Raw genomic sequence first — 13,496 nt, 5'->3', positions numbered from 1 at the left:
CTTCATGTCATAACTGTTAGAGTCTAATATTAGACATAGGTCCACCGAATTCTTCGTACAGTATATACTATTATAGTAGCAATGTGTGTTGAGTTTACTTCCATGTATTCGTACATTATGGTTCAGTACAAATTTAGTTTATATAACGATCCACTTCATGTCATAACTGTTAGAGTCTAATATTAGACATAGGTCCACCGAATTCTTCGTACAGTATATACTATTATAGTAGCAATGTGTGTTGAGTTTACTTCCATGTATTCGTACATTATGGTTCAGTACAAATTTAGTTTATATAACGATCCACTTCATGTCATAACTGTTAGAGTCTAATATTAGACATAGGTCCACCGAATTCTTCGTACAGTATATACTATTATAGTAGCAATGTGTGTTGAGTTTACTTCCATGTATTCGTACATTATGGTTCAGTACAAATTTAGTTTATATAACGATCCACTTCATGTCATAACTGTTAGAGTCTAATATTAGACATAGGTCCACCGAATTCTTCGTACAGTATATACTATTATAGTAGCAATGTGTGTTGAGTTTACTTCCATGTATTCGTACATTATGGTTCAGTACAAATTTAGTTTATATAACGATCCACTTCATGTCATAACTGTTAGAGTCTAATATTAGACATAGGTCCACCGAATTCTTCGTACAGTATATACTATTATAGTAGCAATGTGTGTTGAGTTTACTTCCATGTATTCGTACATTATGGTTCAGTACAAATTTAGTTTATATAACGATCCACTTCATGTCATAACTGTTAGAGTCTAATATTAGACATAGGTCCACCGAATTCTTCGTACAGTATATACTATTATAGTAGCAATGTGTGTTGAGTTTACTTCCATGTATTCGTACATTATGGTTCAGTACAAATTTAGTTTATATAACGATCCACTTCATGTCATAACTGTTAGAGTCTAATATTAGACATAGGTCCACCGAATTCTTCGTACAGTATATACTATTATAGTAGCAATGTGTGTTGAGTTTACTTCCATGTATTCGTACATTATGGTTCAGTACAAATTTAGTTTATATAACGATCCACTTCATGTCATAACTGTTAGAGTCTAATATTAGACATAGGTCCACCGAATTCTTCGTACAGTATATACTATTATAGTAGCAATGTGTGTTGAGTTTACTTCCATGTATTCGTACATTATGGTTCAGTACAAATTTAGTTTATATAACGATCCACTTCATGTCATAACTGTTAGAGTCTAATATTAGACATAGGTCCACCGAATTCTTCGTACAGTATATACTATTATAGTAGCAATGTGTGTTGAGTTTACTTCCATGTATTCGTACATTATGGTTCAGTACAAATTTAGTTTATATAACGATCCACTTCATGTCATAACTGTTAGAGTCTAATATTAGACATAGGTCCACCGAATTCTTCGTACAGTATATACTATTATAGTAGCAATGTGTGTTGAGTTTACTTCCATGTATTCGTACATTATGGTTCAGTACAAATTTAGTTTATATAACGATCCACTTCATGTCATAACTGTTAGAGTCTAATATTAGACATAGGTCCACCGAATTCTTCGTACAGTATATACTATTATAGTAGCAATGTGTGTTGAGTTTACTTCCATGTATTCGTACATTATGGTTCAGTACAAATTTAGTTTATATAACGATCCACTTCATGTCATAACTGTTAGAGTCTAATATTAGACATAGGTCCACCGAATTCTTCGTACAGTATATACTATTATAGTAGCAATGTGTGTTGAGTTTACTTCCATGTATTCGTACATTATGGTTCAGTACAAATTTAGTTTATATAACGATCCACTTCATGTCATAACTGTTAGAGTCTAATATTAGACATAGGTCCACCGAATTCTTCGTACAGTATATACTATTATAGTAGCAATGTGTGTTGAGTTTACTTCCATGTATTCGTACATTATGGTTCAGTACAAATTTAGTTTATATAACGATCCACTTCATGTCATAACTGTTAGAGTCTAATATTAGACATAGGTCCACCGAATTCTTCGTACAGTATATACTATTATAGTAGCAATGTGTGTTGAGTTTACTTCCATGTATTCGTACATTATGGTTCAGTACAAATTTAGTTTATATAACGATCCACTTCATGTCATAACTGTTAGAGTCTAATATTAGACATAGGTCCACCGAATTCTTCGTACAGTATATACTATTATAGTAGCAATGTGTGTTGAGTTTACTTCCATGTATTCGTACATTATGGTTCAGTACAAATTTAGTTTATATAACGATCCACTTCATGTTATAACTGTTAGAGTCTAATATTAGACATAGGTCCACCGAATTCTTCGTACAGTATATACTATTATAGTAGCAATGTGTGTTGAGTTTACTTCCATGTATTCGTACATTATGGTTCAGTACAAATTTAGTTTATATAACGATCCACTTCATGTCATAACTGTTAGAGTCTAATATTAGACATAGGTCCACCGAATTCTTCGTACAGTATATACTATTATAGTAGCAATGTGTGTTGAGTTTACTTCCATGTATTCGTACATTATGGTTCAGTACAAATTTAGTTTATATAACGATCCACTTCATGTCATAACTGTTAGAGTCTAATATTAGACATAGGTCCACCGAATTCTTCGTACAGTATATACTATTATAGTAGCAATGTGTGTTGAGTTTACTTCCATGTATTCGTACATTATGGTTCAGTACAAATTTAGTTTATATAACGATCCACTTCATGTCATAACTGTTAGAGTCTAATATTAGACATAGGTCCACCGAATTCTTCGTACAGTATATACTATTATAGTAGCAATGTGTGTTGAGTTTACTTCCATGTATTCGTACATTATGGTTCAGTACAAATTTAGTTTATATAACGATCCACTTCATGTCATAACTGTTAGAGTCTAATATTAGACATAGGTCCACCGAATTCTTCGTACAGTATATACTATTATAGTAGCAATGTGTGTTGAGTTTACTTCCATGTATTCGTACATTATGGTTCAGTACAAATTTAGTTTATATAACGATCCACTTCATGTCATAACTGTTAGAGTCTAATATTAGACATAGGTCCACCGAATTCTTCGTACAGTATATACTATTATAGTAGCAATGTGTGTTGAGTTTACTTCCATGTATTCGTACATTATGGTTCAGTACAAATTTAGTTTATATAACGATCCACTTCATGTCATAACTGTTAGAGTCTAATATTAGACATAGGTCCACCGAATTCTTCGTACAGTATATACTATTATAGTAGCAATGTGTGTTGAGTTTACTTCCATGTATTCGTACATTATGGTTCAGTACAAATTTAGTTTATATAACGATCCACTTCATGTCATAACTGTTAGAGTCTAATATTAGACATAGGTCCACCGAATTCTTCGTACAGTATATACTATTATAGTAGCAATGTGTGTTGAGTTTACTTCCATGTATTCGTACATTATGGTTCAGTACAAATTTAGTTTATATAACGATCCACTTCATGTCATAACTGTTAGAGTCTAATATTAGACATAGGTCCACCGAATTCTTCGTACAGTATATACTATTATAGTAGCAATGTGTGTTGAGTTTACTTCCATGTATTCGTACATTATGGTTCAGTACAAATTTAGTTTATATAACGATCCACTTCATGTCATAACTGTTAGAGTCTAATATTAGACATAGGTCCACCGAATTCTTCGTACAGTATATACTATTATAGTAGCAATGTGTGTTGAGTTTACTTCCATGTATTCGTACATTATGGTTCAGTACAAATTTAGTTTATATAACGATCCACTTCATGTCATAACTGTTAGAGTCTAATATTAGACATAGGTCCACCGAATTCTTCGTACAGTATATACTATTATAGTAGCAATGTGTGTTGAGTTTACTTCCATGTATTCGTACATTATGGTTCAGTACAAATTTAGTTTATATAACGATCCACTTCATGTCATAACTGTTAGAGTCTAATATTAGACATAGGTCCACCGAATTCTTCGTACAGTATATACTATTATAGTAGCAATGTGTGTTGAGTTTACTTCCATGTATTCGTACATTATGGTTCAGTACAAATTTAGTTTATATAACGATCCACTTCATGTCATAACTGTTAGAGTCTAATATTAGACATAGGTCCACCGAATTCTTCGTACAGTATATACTATTATAGTAGCAATGTGTGTTGAGTTTACTTCCATGTATTCGTACATTATGGTTCAGTACAAATTTAGTTTATATAACGATCCACTTCATGTCATAACTGTTAGAGTCTAATATTAGACATAGGTCCACCGAATTCTTCGTACAGTATATACTATTATAGTAGCAATGTGTGTTGAGTTTACTTCCATGTATTCGTACATTATGGTTCAGTACAAATTTAGTTTATATAACGATCCACTTCATGTCATAACTGTTAGAGTCTAATATTAGACATAGGTCCACCGAATTCTTCGTACAGTATATACTATTATAGTAGCAATGTGTGTTGAGTTTACTTCCATGTATTCGTACATTATGGTTCAGTACAAATTTAGTTTATATAACGATCCACTTCATGTCATAACTGTTAGAGTCTAATATTAGACATAGGTCCACCGAATTCTTCGTACAGTATATACTATTATAGTAGCAATGTGTGTTGAGTTTACTTCCATGTATTCGTACATTATGGTTCAGTACAAATTTAGTTTATATAACGATCCACTTCATGTCATAACTGTTAGAGTCTAATATTAGACATAGGTCCACCGAATTCTTCGTACAGTATATACTATTATAGTAGCAATGTGTGTTGAGTTTACTTCCATGTATTCGTACATTATGGTTCAGTACAAATTTAGTTTATATAACGATCCACTTCATGTCATAACTGTTAGAGTCTAATATTAGACATAGGTCCACCGAATTCTTCGTACAGTATATACTATTATAGTAGCAATGTGTGTTGAGTTTACTTCCATGTATTCGTACATTATGGTTCAGTACAAATTTAGTTTATATAACGATCCACTTCATGTCATAACTGTTAGAGTCTAATATTAGACATAGGTCCACCGAATTCTTCGTACAGTATATACTATTATAGTAGCAATGTGTGTTGAGTTTACTTCCATGTATTCGTACATTATGGTTCAGTACAAATTTAGTTTATATAACGATCCACTTCATGTCATAACTGTTAGAGTCTAATATTAGACATAGGTCCACCAAATTCTTCGTACAGTATATACTATTATAGTAGCAATGTGTGTTGAGTTTACTTCCATGTATTCGCAGTAATAACTTTCTTTAGAAAATGCCCTCAACAAAATGCTATAAACCAGGGATTCTCAACCGGTGGTACGCAAAAGAAAAGTAGGTGGTACGCAAGGAAGCAAAGTATTTTTAACTATTAAATTCAAAAATTAAAACCTCAACATCCTGATTAAGTTTTTTTCTCTAACACTCGTAAATTTATGCGATCTGCGCTTTGCTCAAGAATGGTGTTGGTAGTAGTACTTTGTAGTGGTGGTACTAAAGGTTTTCAATTTTTGTTAAGATGGTACGCGTTAGTCAAAAGGTTGAGAACCACTGCTATTCAGCAAATATTAATTCTTCGTTTCGTCGTTTTATGAAACTAATGCCTTCTTATAAGGAAACAATAAAATTCATTATATCAAGCTTCATTGTTTTTATTGTAACAATTATTGAAAATTATATGAAACCATTCTTGGCCTTTCTATACAGTTCAATATAATTTCCAAAGACAAACTGATTAAATTTTAATTATTAAGCAGATTCAACTATTATATTTTATTTTAGACATTAGATTAAAACTATAATAACATAGTAAGAAAATTTGTCAGACTTCAGAGAAATAAGTTTATAAAACAAAATTAGGGAAAATTTAATTCATTTGATATCAAAATAAAGACAAGATGCTAGTTTAGAATTAAAAAATGTTATGAATAGAAAATAAATTAAAAAGAATTGTGTAACTTGAAAATAGCTTGCCCAGAAAGTAAAGCAACAAATGAATAACGAATATCTGTATTAGCATTATAGGTACAATTCCGTTATAACGGCCGTAAAAAATCGCCAAACTACTGTTGATGCCAATGCTGGCAAAAATAATTACGGTAACCTTAAAGAAAGAAAGGAAGCATAATAGTAAATAACTATCTAAGATTATTGTTTCAGTTTAGATGAAAGCTTAATTTCATGTAAATACATTTTTTGTTATTATAATTTATAAACAAAAGGCTAAGAATTCCTGAAATTTAACTAAGGATGTAAATTTTTTTATGTCTTCCAACATATCAGGGAATATTTCAGTTTTTTGTGCAAGCGTCTGTACATAAACTTTACACCCTTTAGCACTGCTTCACAACGGCTCTACTGTTTGTCTATAACACTCACTTTCGGAGGTCCACAAAATTGTAGTTGTGATTGACAGTAAAATGTTCAAAATTGGCATTTTGCAGTTCATACGACTTGTATAATTTCCAGCAATCGGTCTAAAATATGCTTTCTTTTGCGATATTTTCTTTTATAACGTTCAATAAAGTTTTCGCCGATCGTTCTGGAACAGCGATTAAGAAGAAACATTCACTCGATTCTCTGCATAGGCCGCCGAAAGCTCGTTGTGGGTCCAACGTTACTCTTTCTTCTACTGAAAAGGCTATCGTCTACTTCAATAATTTTTCCCCATCCGCCGATTTTCAAGTTAGGCCGAGTAAATAAATTTACGCACACAGCTCACGCATGTAACTGTTCCAGTCTACAGTTGTATTGTGGTTCATCTTCACCTGGAGTCCAGAAAATTCAATAGATGTCATCTTCTGACACCAAAAGTAGATGAACCTAACGGTTGCAAGGTAGGAGAGTTTCGATCCTTCGAACCAATTTCGACTTCTTAATTCTTTCCTCTCATTACGGGTTTCTTTCCTGTACCGCCTTTGCTACTGAGTTACCGCTAAAGCATAATTTCATCTCGTGGTTGTCGAACATAATTTTCTATCATAAATGATGCGTGTTCTTTATTGCAGACTTTTCGTCATTGGGCAATTCCCTAATTGTTAAATCCATAGCGTTATTAGAAAAGAATTAAAAAAATTTCAATGGCGACTTATAAGTATAGAACTCTAAATTTATGCATTTAGGCACGTTCGCTAGATTTGGCGAGCGGTTAAATGAGCGCGTTTGCTAGATTTGGCGCTTTTGCGCATATATTTTCGCTGCAATTTTTTACGGTCCCTAAAACGGAATAGTACCACATTATATTACTATAAACAGTATTATTTTTGCTTTAAAATACTTGATTAAAAATATAGTAACCACCAATAGAGATACCTGAGAATTGGTGACATTGATTTATCATGCTGGCTGCTTGGATACCTATACCATTGCCCACTGGATTTCTCATTGTAGCACAAGTTGGGTCTAAATAATAATAATAAATACTGTTAATGAAAAAACTGCAAGATACACTGAACTCGTATTTTAAAGGTTAAATCTGCTGAAATCAAATAATTTTTACATGAATGATCAATAATGCAGGAGAAACGAATAACGTGACAGTGAATATTATTTCATATTTAGATAAAATGAAATCAGTATTAATAGTACTTATCGTATTTAAATTATTTTAATTATTCAGTAAAATCGTTTTTTGGTGTAGTTCGCGAGTATTTGATTTCCTCAATTAGTATTTTTGGTGTCCAGTTCCGTCATTCATATACATTGATGAATTTTAATTTTTTGTTACCAAACTATAAAACACTACATTGCTTTTAAATTATGGAAAGAAGCGTTTTATTCTCATTATACGATATAATAAAGGTACTTTAAAACGCATTGGTATTTAAGAAATACCGAATTTATTTTTAAATAGTCATTAATTTTTGTAGAAGGATATTAAGATACAGTGAAATATTAGAAAAGAAAGTTTTATTATTTCATGCAGTTCCATATCATCATATTTAAAACACTTAATTTTAATAGAAATTGCATAATATAATTATGAATATGAAAATTGTATTAAAGTTTCTGAATATTTATGTAAAATTTTGAATTTTTGAACGCCGTATTGAGTATATTATTTATTATTATACTTAGTTTGATACGATAAATAGCTTTCACGGATATCATTGCCTAAGTTGCATTTACTTGAAAAAATATTATACGCAAACGAAACTAAATAAAAATTTAGAATTTAAGCTAGAGTATTAAGCATTTGGAATACTTCAGTTTATAAAAGCAGTATCTTCCTGTGACAGTATATCATACGAAAGCAAAATCAAATTATTATAGAAAACTAATTCTGATACCCAAGGTTCTTCACTTTTATACTGTATATGTTAATAAATTAACTTGTACTATCAAAGAACAATTATTTTGGAATTTTATGAATAAATGAAAAATTTAAAAACTAGTTCTGACTGTAAGTTATTAAATTAGCTTTATAAGAAATAAATGGAAATTTCATAAATTAAAAACTGTAAAATATAACCCGTAATATGTAACAAACATTTATGAAATTAATTCGTCTTTTAAATCCAGAAAGCTATAGTTAATGCCTTGAAAAGTATTACTCATTTTATTGCACATGATATATTCGTTATTTCATCAATTATCAAGAATACTGAAATGCCTTGAAGCATATTTTATCATAGTGCATTACCTGCATAAAATGCACATCTTTTAGCAAAGTATATGAGCGTATGAATCTTCAGTGCTTATAAATAGAAATTTCATAGTTTATTTAAGATAAAATTTGCAAGGAAAACTATTGCAATCAAGGTCGAAACATTGAGAGAGTCCTGCTTACAATGTGTGAAAGTTATATCAAACCTTTTCCCTCTGCATTATAATGAAGACGAATTACTACCGACGCTTTCAACATGGTGTTCCATGATTAAGCTCAGTTCACTACCAAACTTGGACATAATAAGCATGAACATCACTGAGCAGTAAGTCTTCTTGGTCAAATGAGATTGGACTGTGATTTAAAATTTAAATAGCATTAAGTTTAAGCTTTGGACTTAATTTTTAAGAAATTATTTCAATATTACATCTATAAGGTATTTCTCCTATCTTCTTCGCATGCCTTCGTGGCGTAGTGGTTCTGCACGCTGGGCCGGTATTCCAGAGGTCCGCAGTTCGATTACCGGCGAAGAAGATTGCTCAAATTTCATCTTGCCTGCTTCCAAAAAATATCTAATGTCTCTACAGTGGCACCCGAACTAAATTCTCCTCACCTAGGATTTGGCGATTGGGTCTCCTAAAAACCCCAGTTGCCCTTTAAAAGGGGGAGTATATATGGTATTTCTCCCACCTTCTTGGCGGGCCTTCGCGGTGTAGTGGTTCTGCACTCTGGGCCGGTATTCCAGAGGTCCGTGGTTCGATTCCCGGGGAAGGCGATTGCTAATGTTTCATCTTGCCGGCTTTTCCAAAAAATCCTAATGTCTCTACACATCTTTCGAAGCAGTGATGAACACAGATTTGTGCTAATTATTCTGTTATCATTTGGATGAAACTATATTTCAATTAGTTACTTCTATTAATTCGCAGATGACGCAAGCATGAAGCCTGCCTCACTTGCAAAAGTTAGATTTTCTGTAGCCAGTTTTTTTCGAAAGTTATGTCATATTAAAAAAACTGTAGCTACTGGGATCTTTATATTTTACATCCACAAACAATGTGTTGTCATGTTGAATTTTGAAGTTACAATTCTATTTCAATAAGGCCTATACAAATCTAGCAACTAAAATAAGACATCATCATTGGAACTGATGGCACAGCCGCAATGAAATTTTTAGTCATTCGTAGACATGGAACAAGGGTTTACCAAGTGCTTATAAGAAAAAGATTATGTTTCCAACATTCCTTAAAAGCTAACAGGTATTTTACAAGTTATCTACCGCTACAGCTACGTTTTCTTTTTTCACCTGTAAGAAAAATAACTCTGGTCTCAAGAGAAATACCCTCTAAAAATCGCTGCAATTCTATCAAAAACTCAGACATTTTGAAGCCTAATACGCTTCTTCTAAATAGTTCTAATAAGTTCTAAATAGAAATAGACTGCAGTTTTGCCACTTTCAATAGGAATGCTGTGTGGGGAAGGTAATCAAAATAAATATCGCAGAAGTCTTTAATTTTGCATCATTTAACTCTAGACAAATGATGCAAAATTTCATCAAAGAAGTCAGTAATTCAGGGATGTAAGTTCAGTTACATCTTTGAAACAATAGAGTGTTAATTTCAAATTAACTTAGAAGAAATATTTGCAATAATAAATTGAAAAAAATTACATTGTTAATACAATCGAATATGAGAGGTAAAATTTAAAATATACATTTAGCTCGGAGATCCAGGATTAAATTCGTGATCCTGAAATTAAGGGAAGTAGTTTACCATATTTAGCAGCTTTAAAAAATAAAAATGATTAAATTTCGAAATAAAATATATTTCTTTTATTAGATAAAGGAAAATCTTGACGTTGACTTCTGATAAGAAATGGAATCTGTTTTACGTATATAAAACTAATAACGACCTTTTCTAAAGCCTTTGCAAATTTATTAAACACAGTTTTCCATGAAGCAAAGGTAAAAGAAATTTTCTCTGCTAACAAGACCTTAACTTGAATTGCTTTATTGCCTTGTAGGAGGAATTTATTAGAAGCTAAGGGTTTTAGTGCTAAAGTTTTTTTTTTATTTATCCTACTGTTCTACTCATATTAGAAATAAATATAAATAAATCTGCTAATCGAAGAGTGATGTCAGTATTTTAAAGTTTCCGCAAATTTAAAGTTTTAGTTATGTATGATTTTTGTATTCTTATTTTATGTATTGTGTGAGTCAATTCATTCAAGTAATCTTAAGTTTTTTGAACTTTGAATAGTTTTAAAAACTAACAGTTATATAGATGAACGCGTAACGGAAACATGTTATGTAGATGAACGCCTAATGAAAACATGTTATGTAGATGAACATCTAATGAAAACATGTTACATAGATGAACTACTTTAAAACGTTTTTCTTAAAGTAATAATAAGTTAAACATATATATAAATTTCATAACGTATTATTAAATGTGTAATAAATACTTAATTCACTGTTTATCTATTTAGCTTCGTTCATGAAATTTCTTCACAATGAATTTAAATTTCGCTTTATAATTACAGAAAATAAACATTAAAATATCTAGTATGAAATAAAATAAAATTAAGCTTAAGAAAAATTGTACGGTGCAACATTTTTAATGCCATTTCTTAATTCACTGTCCAAAATTATAAAAAGAGCATCTTTTATCTTTAAAAAATTCTTTTATTGCAAGTCAGAATAATTATTTAAAATTTCTACTTTAAAAATCCACTTCTAGTTATACGTACTTTAATTCCTGGTGTTGGGCTTGAATTTGAGATCGATCTGCATGTGGACAACCAGATAGGCTGAAAATGAAGGTCTTGAAATTAGTGAGTAAAATAATTATTACTCTTTTATACAACTTTACGCTTGCACTTTTGTTTTTAACACTTGCATATTTGCACGCATAATCTAAAACAAAAATATTACTATTGATTTTTCAGTAGTAGTCTGTTTATTTGTTTATCAAACGTTTTGCTTCTTCCTTCTGTCGCAGATACAGTTATAACATTCATAGAAAATTTCGAAATTAGTGTATTAATAAAAACGTATTTAATTAAATTTAAAGATGCAATATATAATTTTATCATAGTAAAAATATTTAATGGTACCAAAAATAAATTTGAAAACTAGTAGCAATTATCTTAAGGGTAATTTGTACTTCGTATGCGAAAATCATTCAGTATGTGTTAATAATAACGTGAATATTAGTTTATAGTCAAAAAAAGACTGTATCTAATTTACAAACCGATACTAATAAATATAGGACTAATCGTGAAACATAAGAGAAGTAGTTTCCTGAAATATAAATTCATTTCAGGTATCAATCTCATAATAATATATCTAAATTCTCAGATTGTTTTCTTAAGAACGAAAATTGTGCATATGATAAAAATTTTTATCTTCTAAAGAAGAGCTACTTATGTCTGCCCTTAAAATCCATGCACTTACTTTAAATCTACATCAATTCAGTCTTTTTTTTTTTTTTTTTTTTTTTGAGGAGGGGCTAATTTTAATCTAAGTATATCAAAATTTTCTGTTCTACAAAGAGCATTCATAATTTGGTTTTAATTAATAAATCTACATTTTAAAAAATCACGTTAGATTAACCTCCTTTCTATTGTAATAATTTTTGTGCATTTCCCCCCTCAAAAACTCAAAACTGTTTTAATTCTTTCATTACCTTAAAAAGTTTGTGAAACATTGTTTTGTAATTTCACTTATCATTTGCTTTGGATTATATTTTAATACATCATATAAAATGGAAAAGAATATATAGGGAACTGAGCACTTCTAGTGCTTTAATTATCGAGATTAATGCTTTTTTTTCTTACCTTCGGTGTGTTGCGTAATTTCCGGATATATGTCCCATGCCGTCACATCCGGGGGTAGGGCAATGAATTAATTCACGTCCTTCCCTTCCGCGACTTTTCATTTTTGGCTGCATGCATCTGTAAATGAAAAAAGTAACCTTGTGTTAAGAAAACGTTTCTTCAATAAAATAAAATAAAATAAAATAAAATAAATACATAAATAAAAATAAAAATAAATAAATAAAACTTCACTTGCTATAATTATAAAATATATTACAAAAAGTGAAAATATGCTTCTTAACATGTATTAATGTAATAAAATAATCAAGTATGAGGAGTTAATATTTTAAATCAAGAAACCATCACAGATTGAGAAAATCCTTAATAAACGGTAGTTTAATAACTGAACCCTCATAATTTCTTTTAAGTTTCCACTTTCAGCGGTGTGAGGTTTTAACTTCACTACAGGTAAACAAATTACGTTGCAAAAATGTATAATCTCTTATAGCATACATTAAAACTGGGGAATTATATTAAAATGTTAACATGTATTACGACTATACATAATTTTTAGCATTAACAAATATGTTAAATTACGTTTAAAGAAAGAGATATTGCCAAATATAGCCATAGCAACTAAAATTATTCCAATGAAATTCATATTATATGTTGAAGTAGCTCTGTAGTGGATGTTTTTCACATCAAAAATTAGCGGATGTTATGGGGGAACATAATGAGAAATTATTGGCAGGTGAAGGAGCAAATACGCGATCCTCAGCCTGGATGACACCCTAATTTCTGATTATACTATAACCTTTCTATTAGTCTTATATTTTTAGTCTCACATTTCTGTATGATGATTGTTGTAAATTATAAAACAATAGTGAAGGATTTTTTATTGATCTATCCAAGAATATATACTAGAAATTTTAAAATTGTTTAAATTGGAACTTAAATTATCCTTTGTGAAATATAGCGAATGTTATCTTCCATTAATACAAAGATGATGTAGGATGTA

At 30.5% G+C, this 13,496-nt stretch overlaps 1 protein-coding gene across 9 annotated transcripts in view; it reads right to left on the bottom strand.

Moving 5' to 3' along the window:
• The window catches only part of LOC118187366 (uncharacterized), a 554,527-nt gene that overhangs the window by 53,149 nt on the left and 487,882 nt on the right, over positions 1–13,496 (bottom strand). For all 9 annotated transcript variants that reach the window (XR_015038239.1, XM_085806623.1, XM_085806627.1 and 6 more), the window contains 3 exons: positions 12,500–12,616; positions 11,411–11,470; positions 7,372–7,461 (listed from right to left, as the gene is read on the bottom strand). Coding sequence is in view for 8 of the 9 variants with exons in the window: in XM_085806623.1 (XP_085662749.1) it covers positions 7,372–7,461; positions 11,411–11,470; positions 12,500–12,616 (267 nt within the window). In the remaining variant the exon portion in view is untranslated. The remainder of the gene's footprint in view (positions 1–7,371; positions 7,462–11,410; positions 11,471–12,499; positions 12,617–13,496) is intronic.

Source organism: Stegodyphus dumicola, chromosome 12 (assembly GCF_044657685.1).
Source record: "Stegodyphus dumicola isolate Sdum_Otavi_A_Nest chromosome 12, ASM4465768v1".
Classification (NCBI taxonomy): Eukaryota; Metazoa; Arthropoda; class Arachnida; order Araneae; family Eresidae; genus Stegodyphus; species Stegodyphus dumicola.
The sequence above is the reverse complement of the archived record's forward strand: the minus strand, read 5'-3'. Positions and strand labels throughout refer to the sequence as shown.